At 43.1% G+C, this 15,106-nt stretch overlaps 2 protein-coding genes across 9 annotated transcripts in view; both read right to left on the bottom strand.

Annotated features, from left to right (window-relative positions):
* The window catches only part of STAMBPL1 (STAM binding protein like 1), a 50,547-nt gene that overhangs the window by 14,687 nt on the left and 20,754 nt on the right, over window positions 1-15,106 (bottom strand). For 5 of the 8 annotated variants that reach the window (XR_009448380.1, XM_059662764.1, XM_059662762.1 and 2 more), the window contains 2 exons: window positions 4,398-4,482; window positions 1,526-1,743 (listed from right to left, as the gene is read on the bottom strand). Coding sequence is in view for 6 of the 8 variants with exons in the window: in XM_059662764.1 (XP_059518747.1) it covers window positions 1,526-1,743; window positions 4,398-4,427 (248 nt within the window). In the remaining 2 variants the exon portion in view is untranslated. Of the gene's footprint in view, window positions 1-1,525; window positions 1,744-4,397; window positions 4,483-15,106 lie in introns of those variants that run through there. The other 3 variants (XM_059662763.1, XM_059662766.1, XM_059662769.1) reach the window with 2 other exon arrangements.
* LOC132214973 (ADP-ribosylation factor 1-like) lies at window positions 13,353-14,760 on the bottom strand. Its single transcript, XM_059662760.1, has one exon. It carries the CDS (start codon window positions 14,312-14,314, stop codon window positions 13,619-13,621), a length of 696 nt encoding a protein of 231 aa, XP_059518743.1. The 5' UTR covers window positions 14,315-14,760; the 3' UTR covers window positions 13,353-13,618.

The raw sequence follows: 15,106 nt of genomic DNA, 5'->3' as shown, positions 1-15,106 counted from the left end.
GGATTTTCTTACTGATGTATCCTCAGCCTGGACAATAGTGTACAGCTCATAATAAGTGCTCAATAAATATTTGTTAAATGAATGAATAACCCTTCATTGATTGTGATGGGCTATAGATACTATTTTTGATCAGCTAATATGATTACTCACATTCTGTTGTTTACAAAGCACGCATGCATTCGTCATTTCACCTACAGGGTAACTAGAATGGTATCATAACTCTCATTTCTCAAATGAGAAAATTAAGGCTTTAAGAGGCGACATAAATTGTTAGTTGCCTAGGTCTTTTTAAATAGAATAAAGTCACAAACATTTCGAGTTGAAGAGACCTCAGAGATATCGTCTTCAAATCATTTGTAGATAAGGAATTGAGGCCCAGGGAAGGTAAGTGAACTACAAATCACCACATGTGTAATGACCGAGGAGGATTAATATATTCTGATTGGTCAGTAACAGAGTGTAGTGGCCTTTCCCTTTCCCACACTTTCAATTCCATAGAAATGTGTGCAAAATTTGAACAGAAAGTGAAAAAGAAATATTACCAATTGGTAACCTGTACTAGTTAGGAAATTAACATTTTTTGGGAAAATGTGCTATCGGTGACAATTGATAACCTCCAGTTTAATATTTATTGTTTAACTTTCTAGAAACAATTGTGCCAGGTGGACCAAAGGTTGCCAGTCATCGACTTCTCAAATGTTCTCAGGTTAAGTCCCCAACTGAACTAGTGAAATTAATCAACAAGTGACATTTAATTAAAACAAAAGGGTTTCAGCTTAAATAATTATTGGTAACAGATCTTCCCAACCTGTAAACTGGCAAATTGGTAAAGAAAATCCAAACCCCATTTCTTTTAAGTCTTAAACTAGGATATGTTACTAACAATATCTATCTAATGAGAAGTATGAATATTTTCACCTGGCTGTTTTGAGATAGCCACTGTCCCTCAACATTTTGGAAATTCCTTTATACTTAGCTTATTACACCGCTAACTAAATTGTATGTGTTGGTTGTTGTTTTTTTTTAAATAACTACAATGTTAAACTGACTGTTACAGTCTATCCTGGAATCATATCCTTCTACCATTGCTAACTCATCCCCCGGACTCAACCCATCGAATCAAATGTTTGAAATGTGAATGGCATGTTCCAGATGCTGTAGCCAGAGCTGCACCATGGCTCCTGCTCTCCTAAAGCTTGCAGTCCTGCAGGGGTAAAATGGCATGAAACAAGAAATTTTGCTGGAGAAGAGTGTTAAAGGCAGAGACATGCGGGTTACCATGCTGGCCTAGTGACAGGAAATCTCATAGTCCTCCTCACATCCCTGACCTTCTCCCCAACCCCACGCCTCGGACATGATACGGGATGCCTCTGAGGACATTTACTCGGTCATTTTAAAACCTACACATTTAATGTTTTTGGAGATTGTAAAATTGGTCTGAACACAAAACCATCCCCGGCATCCAGACCGTCTCACCAAAACATCACGTCGATATATTTCCAATTCTCTCACTTCAAAGACTTACGTGATAAACTTATTATACAGAACGAAGGCATTTTCCAAGTTTCCTTCTTCCAGGTACACCGAGGCCATCCTCTCCATCTCTACTCCGGACCGGAAGTAGCGCCGCGGGGTGATATCCTCGCTGATGGTGATGTTATAGCCAAGCTTGCTGAGGGCGCGGACCCGCTCCTCCGGGCTCAGGGACACGTCGGTGTGGTCGGGCATAGCAGCTAACTTTTTCTGCAAAGCAAAGTTTGAACCTCTGATTATAAGAAGAAATGGATCTGACTGAAACGATGGATGTATTTTCTGTACTAAATACCTGGCGCCAATATCTAAGGAAAGCTTTTCATAAGACTTGACAAGATGATGAAAGCAGCGTCTTTTTGCTTCACCATGTGACCTACACACAAAAAAAGACATCTCCAAGGATGAATATACTTTTTTTTTGAGGGAAGATCTCTTTTAGGTTTTAGAGTACAATTATGTGGCAGTTCCTGGTATGCAAATGTCGAAGGTCATTTTAAGTAAAATATCATTGATTCTTTTTCTTCATGGGTGTTTCCGTCCTGGGCCACGGGAAGCAGACCAAGAAAAGGGTTCCTGCCAGGGTAGGGCTCGTGTCCTTCTACTCCGAAGGGTCTCCAAGATGCAGCGTGGCTTCAAGGTTGCTAAAAGGATTTAGCTCTGTCCCAGACTATATCTAGTTTAATAAGGAGATTCCAGGGCCTCCCTTTTTTTAACATTAAAAAGACTCTCAGACCTCCACATAATAGTAATTACACTAAGTCGTCCCTGACTGCAAAAGTAATAAAAAATTACTAATAAAAAGTTAGTGACATGAATATATTTGCATTTTATTAATAAAAACAGCATCCGTACACATTTGGAAAAACACAACATATACACATTCAAGGTAATAATTCAATTATTCGGGAGAAAGTGCTTCAGAAAGGCGAAAAAGTCAGCAAGTTTTTGTTTGTTTTCTATTAAAGGCCATACAACACATATTTTAGGCTTTGCGGGCCACACTGTCTCCACCTCAGCCATTCAGCTGTGCTGGTGTGAAAGCAGCCACACGCCACAGTATTTAACAAAACGATCCTGGCTGTGTTCCAAATTTTTATTGACAAAAACAAGCAGATGAATTGGGCCCCCAGACCACAGTTTGCTGACCCCTGCTTTAGGCCAGTGCTTCCCTGTACCCGCAGCATCGGCATCCACCAGGCTTCTAAAAAATGCAAATTCCTAACCAGCCCCACCTCATTTCCATAGACTCAAAGTCTCTGGAGATTGGCTTGAAGTTGTAACCAGTTTCCCAGAGGCCCTGATGCATGTTACAGTTTGAGAAGCACTGCTTTAGACCACTCTACCATCTTTTGATGCCCCAAGAATGGAGTTAGTCCAGAAAAAATTTAGCTTCCCAAGTCTCTCTCAGGTTGTCAGAGGGTAAGTTATAAGTCTCACTATGGTGTGGGCAGAGCATTTGATTAAGATCTGTAGAAAATTTAAAAAGAAATCAAGGTAGACATAGTTTTAGTCTGGCCATGAATTACTGATCCAGTCTTTAGGGGCCAGGTGCAGTGAATTAGATGCCTTGAGTTTTTCCAAAGCCATCTGGTCTACCTGGGTGGTAATTTTATAGCAGATAGAATCCTAGAGACCTGGAATGACTCTTGCTTCTAGAGGTTTAATATATAACCAGAGAGCCATACATAACTGGGTTTCTCAGGGCCACATGAAGTCCAAAGCAAGCTATGCCTCTTGCACCTTCTATCACTCTTTTGACTCCGCCTACAGGTTGGTGCATTTCCTCCTCCCTGTTTCTTTCTCCCCAAGGATGCTCTCAGGGCCTGGGCTTTCCACCCTGGAGGCCTCCAGCTATCCCTCCTGTGACTGGGTGGGGAAGCCAATTCAATTTAGAGCAGAAGGGAAAAGGAAACATATCAGTCTCCCAGATCAGTCCTGAGTGTGAAGATAGGCACATTATATAACCTCCATGGCCCTTTTTTGTACTCTGTGCCTTATGACAATTGCAAACAATGTTTTTAATGTTCCTTAACTCCTCATAAGTTGGACCCGTTGTGTGTAGAGGGTATGCAATATACTGCTGCTCTCAGGGTTACCCACAGGGCTGCAGTGAGTGGGCTGGGGAGGTCATCAGGAGGAGGGTAGGTAATGATAACTTCCACTTATCAAGCCCCTGCGATAGGCTGGGAAGATTAAAAATATTGTTTCCAATTGTCATAAGGCACAGAGTACAAAAACAGAGCCATGGGGATTATATAATGTGCCTATATTCACACTCGAAGACTGATCTGGGACACAGAATAAGCCCATGTGACCTCAAGGCCCCTGTTATTTCCTCTCCTGCACACGCTTCCTCTAAGATGTAACTAGAGAAAATGTGCAGGGTGTTGGGCTGAAAGTGGAAAAGTGAGAAAAACAAGAGTTTCAAGAATGCAAACATTTACACAAGATCCCAAAGCAACACGTAGGTGTTAAGCATAAAATGTTTTCCTCGGTCATTACCACACAAGGTAAGCCTCCACCTCTTATCTGCAAAACTGAGGCCCAAATGAAGTGGTAGATGGACCTGCTGCAAAGTCAGCTTTGAAATGCTTCTCAAATAGCGTGTTCTGCTAAAGGACTACACTTCTGGAATCTAACCGGACAAAGCAACACTTTACAATCATGTGGAAAAAATTATTTTTAATTCTAGCAAAGATGGCTTTATTAGTCACTTCCTCAAAGGAGGGGGCCACGCAGATGGATGATAAATGACAAGTGCTAAACTACTTGAAGTAACTGTGATTCATTTCACATTTGGTTTGTTTCCGTTCCCCTTTTTGGGTTTTCCAACCATATGTAAAATATCAGGTGGTGCTACCTACCAGAGAATTCACAGTAAATTCACAGTCCATGGTGCCGTCTCCAAAATGAGGGTGTTCAGTGTTTCTTCTCGATCACTTCACCTGTCTCAAAAACAAAAAAGCAGAGCTTAGATTCTTTTTTAAAATAATTTTATTTTATTATTTATTTTTAATTTTATATTTTTATTGATTTCAGAGAGGAAAGGAGAGGGAGAGAGAGATAGAAACATCAATGATGAGAGAGAATCATCATTGGGGATCGAGCCTGAAACCCTGGCATATGCCCTGACAGGGAATCGAACCATGATCTCCTGGTTCATAGGTCGAGCTCAACCACTGAGACATCCCGGCCGGGTTCGGGTTATTTTTTTAAAGGACTCCTGCCTCAAATCTAAAACTTGAGGGTTATGTCTGCCTCAGAAGAATAAGAACAAATTGAAGTAACTTTAATAATCTCAGTTTTTTAGAGCGTCCGACCGACCGTTGGAAATAACTTCCTGAAAATACAAAACTGCAGGTGGTTATGGTTTCTTGAAAGTGGAGGTGTGAAGAAAATTAATTATTGCCTACCACCCAGATGAATCTGCTGGGCATTATCTTTCTCTGAATTCTGTGCAAGGTTATTAAGTGGTTTACTTTCTTCAAAGTGAGAACGATCATAGTGGTTAAGAGCATGAACTCAGGGGCCATGGACTCGTAGTTTAAGTCAGTCTGGGCTTAAACTAAGCCCTACCAGCTATGGAAGTAGAATTCTAAGATGACTCTGTGATTCCTGCCCCTTGTATCCACGGGTCAACTCCCATCCCCTTGAGTGTGGACAAGACCTGGAACTGGCATCTAATCAAAGAACATAGCAAAGGTGATGGGATAGTCCTCTCATGTTTATATATGTTGTAGGGCAAAGATGAAGAGATTTTGCAAATATATTAAGGCCCCTAAACATTTGATGTTACGTTAACCAAAGGGGATATTCTCCTGGGTGGGCCAGACGTGATCAGGTGAGACCTTTTGTACTGGGCTGCATATCTGGCACTTCGGCCAGACGGGGCGCGCTGTGCTGTCTGTTCCTGGAACACATAGGTAGGAAGGTACCGACATCAGGTCAGGCCTTGAGATATGGTCTCATGGTCCCTCCTCAATATGCTGTGCTCTCTGTTCCAGGAAAACATAGATAGGAAGGTGATAATGCTATACTGTGCTGGGAACTAATTGCATAAACAAGGCTTTGTAACTTTGTGGGTTTTGCAGATAAAACGCTGTAACTTTTGCAGTCTGTACTGCAGTTCAGCCTTTGCTTCGGGCAGAGTGCTGTGACTGTGGTCAGCTGGCTAGCTTAATAAAGGCTCTTAAATTTAAATTCTGAGTCGGTGGTCTACCTCGCTGAGCCACCCCATAACACTTTCAAAGAGGGAAACACTCTCCTGCTGGCCTTGAAGACTCGCCACCATGAGTCCCACAGCTGCAGGGAAATGAATTCTGCCTATAACCTCGTGGGTTTAAAAAAGACTCAGATGAGGCCCTTACTCTGCTGGACACCTCCATCGCTGCCTTGTGAGACCACAAGCTGAAGTCTTAGCTATCCCCAGACTCCTGACCCACAAAACTCTGAGATAATAAAGTGATGAAGCTGGTGGTGATTTGTAAAGCAGCAATAGAAAACAAATATACTAAATGTGTGACTACAGGTAAGTTAAATACCCTTTCTGTTCATCTGAAAAATGGGGTGAACAGTACCTCTGTCATGCCATTGTGATGAGGATTAAATGAATTCACATATAAAGTGTTTAGAATAGTCCTTAGCACACAGCCAATATCCTATAAATCTTAACTATTAATAGAATCTTTATTTTGTAGTTGAGGCAACTGAGGCTCAGAGATGTTAAGTGAATATACACAAGTTCAAAGAATCACTCAACTGTGAGCCTCCTCCTTCTTTATGGTAGTTTAGATCAAGCTTTGCATCACCACTTCCTACTTCTTCTAAAAGTATTTGGGCCTGTATATGCCACTAGTCACTGATGTGATGATGGACACAGACCTCCTTGTCAGTTCCTCATTTATGAAATTAGAGGGTTAAGCCACATTTTTTCAAGTTATAACATTCTGTAATTCTAGAAATCTCAGAAGTAGATCATTCAACCCATCTGTTATTTTTTGGCCTTAAATCCATGGCCGAAAAACCTTTCAAGGAAAGTCACACAGCATATTCTAGAACTTTCCCTTTCCTTCTCTCCAGTGACCCTGGAGATCCAAGCTTGCAGGTTGCAGAAATGCACCAGAAAGAGATAACCTGGAGAGAGAGTCATGGTCACAGTGTAGTTTAAAACCCAAATTAATTCAGGCACCATTGAATGTAGGCAATCCCATTTGGGGAATTACCACCTCTCAGTGAGAAGAAATAAACCATGAAAAAAAAAGAGACATTACAAGTATTAAAGAGACAGAACAAAGAGGCTTTTGGGGCATTTGGAGCTGTGGGGGAAGAGAATGGAACAAGGAAATACTAGTCATTGATTAGGGTCTTGCAAAACCTTCTGGGGTTACTCAGATCTTTAAACAGAAAAAAAATCATTTAAGAAGTTGGAAACATAAGAACCAGTGATTCTTAAATTTTACTTTATCTAAAAATTACATAAACCTGGGACTTGTTTTTATTTTGTTTTCCCTTTTTGAATCTTTATTGTAGAAAATATTACATATGTCCTCCCTTTCCCCCATTGAAAACCTAGGACTTTTTACAAATGCAGTCTCCTGGAACTCCCCCACAAGGTTCTGAACCCATCAGTTTTAAGCCCACCAACAGGCACTACATGTTAGGATGTGGCCAGGGTGATTTTGACACAGGAGGTTTCCAAACAATACTTCCAGAGACACTGCATTTGAGAATGTATCAAGCAGGATTCTTGTAAGTAAAAGCACTGACTCCTGAATTCAGAGGATAATGGAAAGATCACAAATTTCCAGGAAGAATATTGTGGGTTACTGTAATTGGAAAATAAAAATTTTTTTATAAAAAAAATTTCCAGGAAGACCAGAGAAACCAGGCTTGGAAGCTACATATCCAGGAAGATCACCCCACATCACACAGCAGCACCTGTCTGACGGGTTGGGGAGCCTGCAGCTTCCACCAGCAACACCCGCTGCTGCCCTGGAAAACACGGGGAGCTGCCTCCAGTTCTTCATGTCACTAGTTTCTGTTCCAAAGTTTGAGAGGAGGTCTCTGATTGGCCTAGGTCACATGCCTGCAGCCTGGCTGCAAGGGTGGCTGAAAATGCAAATACACAGCTCTTCACACTTCCATTGTAGGCAGTGGGATGTGCAAGGGAGAAAAGACAGCTTCAGGGCAAAGTGACCCCAAACAATGGTAAGTACGCACAAAAATCAAACACACTTCTCTGTAATGACCTTTTAAATGCATGAAATGTTTAATTCAATATATCTTAAACACCATTAACTCCCACACATAAACTTATGTACAACTCAGAAATAGAAAGAAACCCAACTCCTCTCAAATCTAAGATGAAACAAGTTTGTAGATTGGTTGGCCAACTTACTATTATTCACCATTAACTACTCCATGGCACTGATCCTGTCTTAATTCCTTTACGTTTTTTTTAACTCCATTCCTAGCACTTATCAGTTGTAATATGTTACAGTTACTAAAATCAGCATAAACAGGTTCTCTTGATCAGTGGCTGTTAAAATGTAGAAAAGGTCCCCAAGATCCTATTCAAGGGTGTGTGTGTGTGTGTGTGTGGTCAATATCCTATATAATAAAAGCCTAATATACAAATTGACCAAACAGTAAAACGACAGGTCACTATGATGTACACTGACACAGGGGGCAGATGCTCAAAATAGGAGCTGCCCCAGGCCAGCCAAGGCGGGCGTGAGCGAGGGGCCCCCGATGACCCCGCTGGTCACCCCACAGATTGGCCCTGATCGCTAACCAGGCCTAGGGACCCTACTAATGCACAAATTTCATGCACTGGCCCTCTAATTATTTTCATAATATTACTGAAACATTACTTGCTTTTTACCATCAACCTCTAATCATTGTATAGTGGGATTTCCAGAGGTTCAAGTTCATGCAGTGCTTACTTGAATATGCCTATAAATGTCTGTTTTAATATGGCAGATAGAAATAGAAGTAACCCACACACAGCTTTTTAGTGTCCTTAGTAATTTTTAAGAGGGCAAAGGGGTCCCAATACCAAAACTGCTGCTCTACATCAACTATGCACACAAACACACAAAGCAAAACAAAACAGAGCCCCTGGCCTTCAATCTAACCAGACACATAGAAGAATCTAAAAGAGGGAAAAATGAGTGTCAAGTGTCACCTTCCATTTGTGCTACTGAGATCTGCTAAAATAATTAGAAAACTGAGCGTACAGTAAGAGATACCTTCCCTCATACAACCTGAGGCGCATGGGAGCAAATGCAGCCCACTGCTGCCTGTTCTGCAATACCCATTCTCTTTTTCTAATATAAAAATATAATTTTTAGCTGCTACAAAGCCACCCAGGTAAAACTGACAATTTCTAGCCTTTCTTGGAGTTAGGTCAGCCTAGTTCGGGCCAATGGGGTATGAATAGAAGTCTGGATCCTACCCTTTAAAGGAAGGGACATGGCCTCTCCATCGCCCTTGGCCTTCCTGCCTGCCGCTGGAATACTGCCACACAGGTGAGCCATCCCCAGTCACCAGGAGGAGCCATGGCAAAGCAAGAAGAGAAGAGGAGTGATCTAGTTTGCTTGCACGCAGACCATGATGACAGAGACCAATTTCCATCCTGTCTAGTACTTTGTCTTTGTTTAGGCAGCTGTATCCTGACACAGGCAGTAAGTTTAACCTAGAAAGGATGATTCAGTGTAGCCCAGGGAGACTATTGCCAATACCGATAATGAAATACACCTCTTCCCTCATCCCTCCCGCCTCGGCACTATGCCTGTCCCGCCTCCCTCCACACCTTTGGCCCAGGTACAGGGAGAAGCAGAAATATCCTCATTTCCTCCTTTCCTCCCACAGCGCACCTGAGACCTGCCCAGCCTGGGAGATCCCACTTATCCATCCAGAAGTTGCACTTCTTTAGAATCAGTATCACATAATCCCTCAAACATAACAGATGTAAGCTACAGTCCCAAAGGCAATATTTGGTCATCATAAATGTTTAATTTAGCTGTTACAGTAAACTTGGATTTTTAGTTAGTTATTAACATTTAAAAATTGGGAAATTCATACAAAAATTCAAATTTCAGCTTCTCTTTAAAAAAAGTGATATATATAACTCAGAGAATCTGTCACCACTGTGCCTAGTACCTGGAACATTTCATTGTTATTATTTATCTTCTATCCTGCATTTAGAACAGTACCTTCTACTTAATAAGGGGTCAATATATATTTGTTAAATTAATGAATGAAGAAGCAATTTCCTTAAAGTCCACAGTATACTTCCCATCACATTCCCAGGCATGTAATAGAAGCTTAGTAAATATTTTGCCCTAGATCCATGCTAAAATATGCCCTCCCCCCACAAATACACCAGCCTTTAAAAACTTATAGGTAGCTCACTTAATTCTCTCAATATAGGTTGATTGGTTGTTTTCAATCATATATTCATTCAACAAACATCCATTGTCCACCTAGGATGTGCCAGGCATTGTTCTAGGTATGTGGAGCATGGATAAAGTTTGCAAAGATTTCTGCCCTTGTGGAGTCTACATTCTGGTCAGGAGAGACAGGTTAACAATAAACATTTTGAATAAATAAATTACATACTAAGTTAGAAGGTAATGTGTCCTCTTGAAAAAAGAGTAGAGACGAGAATGGTGGGAAAAGAAATCAGAGAGGGAAGGAAAGTAAGGAGGCCTTACAGATCAACATTCGGACTTTCACTGTACCTGGAGAGAAATGGGGAGCTATAGGGTATTGAGCAAAGGTGTGATGTAAATGACATTATTGTTTTCAAAGAGACCTGTGGGTGTGCTGGTGAGAATAGACTATGGGGACAAGGGAGGAAGCAGGATGTCAATGGGGAGAGGTGACAGTGTCTTGGGTGGGACGGGGAGGTGGACAGCAGTGGATCAAGCCGGATGCTGGCAGAGCTGACTTCTCTAGCTCCTCACACTTCAGCAGCTATGGTGTAGTAAACTTCAGGTGTAAGGGAGAAACAAGACACCCAGAGAATACCAAAGGCAGGAGGAAAACACTCAACATCAGGCAGGAATAAAACATGAATTCTCTTTTCTCAGTGGAGGATTGACGTGTGCTGGGGCACAGAGCACAAAGGCAGCGTAGCGAGTCAGCCTGGGTGTGAACGTGGGCCCTGTATCTACTTGCTAGTCATCCTTCCTAGACCCTCCCAGCTCACTTTCCTCATTCCCATGCGGGCTCATCACACCTGCTTCATCACTCCAGCGTGGCTTACACAAATAGAAAACATTCATCAGGAATGCTTGATTGAATGTCGACCTGCTCCCCACTCCCCACCCTAGTACAGCCCACATTCCTGATGTGATAACATCTGAACTACCGCCTGGGACACATTTAACCTGTCATGTACCCCTTGAGAGTTAAGTCCCTTTGCTTTAGAACTTCCTATCTTCTCTAGCCTCTTTGCCTCACTGTATAGCCTCTGAAGACACAACCATTTTCCTCTTTAACTATCCTTCTAAAGAGGAGTAGGGAAGCCCTAGCTCAGGGGTCCTCAAACTACGGCCCGCGGGCCACATGCAAATACAAATATTGTATTTGTTCCCGTTTTGTTTTTTTACTTCAAAATAAGATATGTGCAGTGTGCATAGGAATTTGTTCATAGTTTTTTTTTAAACTATAGTCCGGCCCTCCAACGGTCTGAGGGACAGTGAACTGGCCCCCTGTTTAAAAAGTTTGAGGACCCCTGCCCTAGCTGGTTTGGCTCAGTGGACTGAAGGGTCCCAGGTTCAATTCCTGGTCAAGGGCACGTGCCCGGATTTCAGAATCGAACCCCAGTTGGGGGCATGCAGGAAGCAGCCGATCAATGATTCTCTCTCCCTCCCTCTACCTTCCTGTCTGAAATCAATAAATATATATTTTTTTAAAAATTAAAAAGAATAGTAGGGGAGTGTCTGCTTCCTGTTAATCCTGACATACAAGGCCTTGGGGAACCAGGCCCAGAGGAATTATCCAAACCACATATTCACAGTGAACACACAAAGGACAACCCTTCTATGTCCCATGGATTCAGCTAACAAGTAGCTCCTGGAACCAACTAAGCAGTCCCCCAAGGGGCCCAGAGAGCATGTGGCAAAAGTGAGTGTGGTCCGTGAGTGGCCTGCGAGGGGCAGGAGCCCCCTCCAAGTGCCATTTCACAGCTCTGAGCTCATGGCCGTTTACTCTTCCTGCGCCCTCACAGCGGCACAGCCCAGCAGCAGCACCCTTGATGCAGGGTCCCAGTTTGATGTCTCCATGTCCCAACTTCCCCGCAGGAAATGTGGAAGCAGCTCGGCAGTGCAGCCTCTCAAAACCAGCAGCAAATAAGGCCAGGACAGAACAGCGAGAAAACGATCTGGCCTCGCCCAGTGTGTATGGTGTGGCCTTTTTAGCTTCGATTCCGTTAACTTTCCTTTTCTTCCTTTCTTTTTAAATACCTTTTTGGTGGCTAAACTCAGAATCCTGACCCACTTTCACACCCAAAGCCACATTTCCCGAATACAGAGAAGACACTTGCAGGCAGGGCACAACCTCCCTAGAGACTGAGCGCCAGAGGAGAGCCAGCGAGACTTCGCCCAAACGCCTCACCTTCTCCCTGGCACCCTGTCAACCTGAAGGCTGTGGTGAACTGGATCAGCAGGTGAGAGAGGCCAAACACCTCATGCCACCCCCTGGAGTCTCATTTCTAATTGGCCAACCAGCAGCCTTCCTTTACCCCACTGGGTCAGAGTTCGTGCTTACCTGGTGCCATGTACCGAGCTGGAAATAAACAAAGGAAGTTGTCATAACGTAGACTGTGGGCTGCAGTGATCTAACCTGATTTGGAGAAAGGGAGGTAAACTGTCATTCTCCCACTTTAAATGACACAGGCAGAAAGGAGGATCTCCCGAGTCATGCTCTGACAGATGGGGACCTGCTTTAGGGAAAAAAAATGACCTGGGCTGTTCATCGTGAAAGATTTAAACATTCAGTTAGTACATCCACAGTCACTTTGATGTTTTTATACTCAATGCCATTCTATTTTCTTAATGAGATGATTTAATTAATATGCATAAGAAAACACTGGAAAATAAATTTTAGGTGAAAGGGAGAAATTCAGATTTGTACACACTTATTTTGCCATCATAAATCCATTGGAGCATGTTTGTTATCCTGTTGTTGAAATACTAAAATTTCCTGGAAATTATGTATTCTAAAGAAAAGCCACCCATAAGCCACTAAAATTCTAATGTACAAACTTTCCTTTTTATTGCACTTTGCTTTTAAGAAAATGCTATCCAGAAGTTATCTAATTCAATGAAGCATGAGTCAGAAATAAATTTTTAAAATAACATCATCTTCTTGCCTGCCAGTTGCCTGAAGCTCAGAGATGAGGTCAGTCCTTAGGCATTATTAATGAACTTTATTTAATTTTCATACATTTTCTAAGGACAGTACTTCAGCAAGGTCAATTGAGTACAGCACTACTATTGAAAAGCAAAAGCTCTCCTGGAACACTTCTCATTTAGTGCCCCTCCCCTGTTCCCCAAACGCAGGCATCCTAACTGTCCCACATGCCTCAGGAGCCAGCTGCATTCACATTCTCAGTCGTGCCCCAGACAATCTCTTCAATGCAGTGGACAAAAGCAAAACAGTCTGTGTCCATCCAAGGCCTTCCCAGTCATCCATTTCTAAATGCTTAAACAGCAGGTGGCGGTCTGCTGTTCCTCTTTGCTCACTACTCACCCCTTTCCTGTTTTCCTTCCCCGTAGCTGACATCCCTCTACTTTATTTATTTATTTTTAAATATATGTTTTTGTTGATTTTTGGAGAAAGAGAAACATGGATTGGCTGATTGGCTGCCTCCGTTGCATAACGCATGTGAGTACCAGAAACAAGATTTGAATACAAACCCGGGTGTAGGCTGCATCTGCACATGCACAGCATGATGAAGCATGCTGAGACCAACCATGGGGACAGCTTCCGGCACTCACACCACAGGGATACATCTGCCACATGGACAGGAAAGCGAGGGTGAAGGAGGGAGTGAGGGGGAAGAGAGGAGTGTGGCTCAGTTCTGGTTCTGGAACTGACTGGCCAGCCAGTCCAGTCCCTCATAGAGCCCAGCCCCAGTGATGGCAGAGGTGGCCTGAAGGTACCAGTTCCTGTGGTGCAGAGAGTGCAGGCCCAGCTTGTCTGTGATCTCAGCTGCGTTCATGGCATTGGGGAGGTCCTGCTTGTTTGCAAGCACTAGCAGGACAACATCCTTGAGCTCTGTCATCATCCGCATCATCTCCTGTCTGGCCTCGTCCATGCGTTCTTGGTCAGTGCTGTCAATCACAAAGATGAGACCTTCTCCGTCTTTGCAGTATCGGCTCCACAGAGGCCGGATCTTGTCCTGGCTGTTTACGTCCCACACGACGAAGCTGATGTTCTTATACTCCAAAGTCTCCACATTGAAACCTATCGTGGGCATGGTTTGCACGACCTCACCCAGCTTCAGTTTGTACAGGATGGTGGTCTTCCCCGCAGCGTCCAGGCCCACCATGAGAACGCGCATTTCTTTTTTGCCGAAAAGGCTCTTAAAGAGATTTGCAAAGATATTTCCCATGCTGTAGACCAGAGGGAGTAACAATGGCCAGAGAAACCCTTGGCAGTCACGGTGCTGCTGCTGCTGCTGCTGCTGCTGCTGCTCTGAGCCAGGCACTGGTTCTATTTTGTCACTCTTTAGCAGGTATTTGTTGACCCTTATTCTAATTCTTTTCATTGCTCTGACACTTGCACACTCACTACCAATTAACTCAGTATTTAAAGGTCAAAGTCCAGAGAAAGTAAGTGACTGGTGCAGTTTCAATTGGTCTAGATTAGATGATTCGTCACCATCATCCTGGTTCAACAGAACTGTTTTACTGGACTCTCCTCGGGGTGGCACTTGGCTAGGATGATGAGCCAGGGGGCAAGGCACCTATCTATAAGGAGTCATTGCGGATCACTTCAGGGACCACTTCAAGAAGTTTGGCCAGCGCAGCACCTTGCACAACCTATCTCCCAGGTACAGAGCATCCTTCTTTTTGTCCCTGCAGTTCTAGGAATCCAGGGGAAGTGAGATGGCCTGTGGAAACTCTGGGAATCTCTGGCTTTTCTTGGAAAGTTGGATTTCTCTCAACACTGCCCCGTCATCCCTGAAGAAGCAACAATTGATTGGAGCTGAGTAGAGACTTTTTTTATTATTATTATTAATTAAATCTTTATTGTTCAGATTATTACATTTGTTCCTCTTTTTTCCCCCCATAGCTCCTCTCCACCCAGTTCTCACCCTACCCTCCTCCCTCACTCCCCATCCACTGTCCTCATCCATAGGTGCATGAATTTTGTCCAGTCTCTTTCCGCATCCCCCTCACCCCTTTCCCCCCTCAAGAATAGCCAGTCCATTCCCTTCCTATGCCCCTAATTCTATTATAATCACCAGTTCATTCTGTTCATCAGATTATTCACTTGATTTTCAGATTCACTTGTTGATAGATGTGTATTTGTTGTTCATAATTTGTATCTTTACCTT

Source organism: Myotis daubentonii, chromosome 13 (assembly GCF_963259705.1).
Source record: "Myotis daubentonii chromosome 13, mMyoDau2.1, whole genome shotgun sequence".
NCBI lineage: Eukaryota > Metazoa > Chordata > Mammalia > Chiroptera > Vespertilionidae > Myotis > Myotis daubentonii.
The sequence above is the reverse complement of the archived record's forward strand: the minus strand, read 5'-3'. Positions and strand labels throughout refer to the sequence as shown.

What these genes read in the sequence shown, in the direction of transcription:
- LOC132214973 (XM_059662760.1), bottom strand. Translation starts at nt 14,314, where the DNA reads ATGAAAAGAATTAGAATAAGGGTCAACAAATACCTGCTAAAGAGTGAC.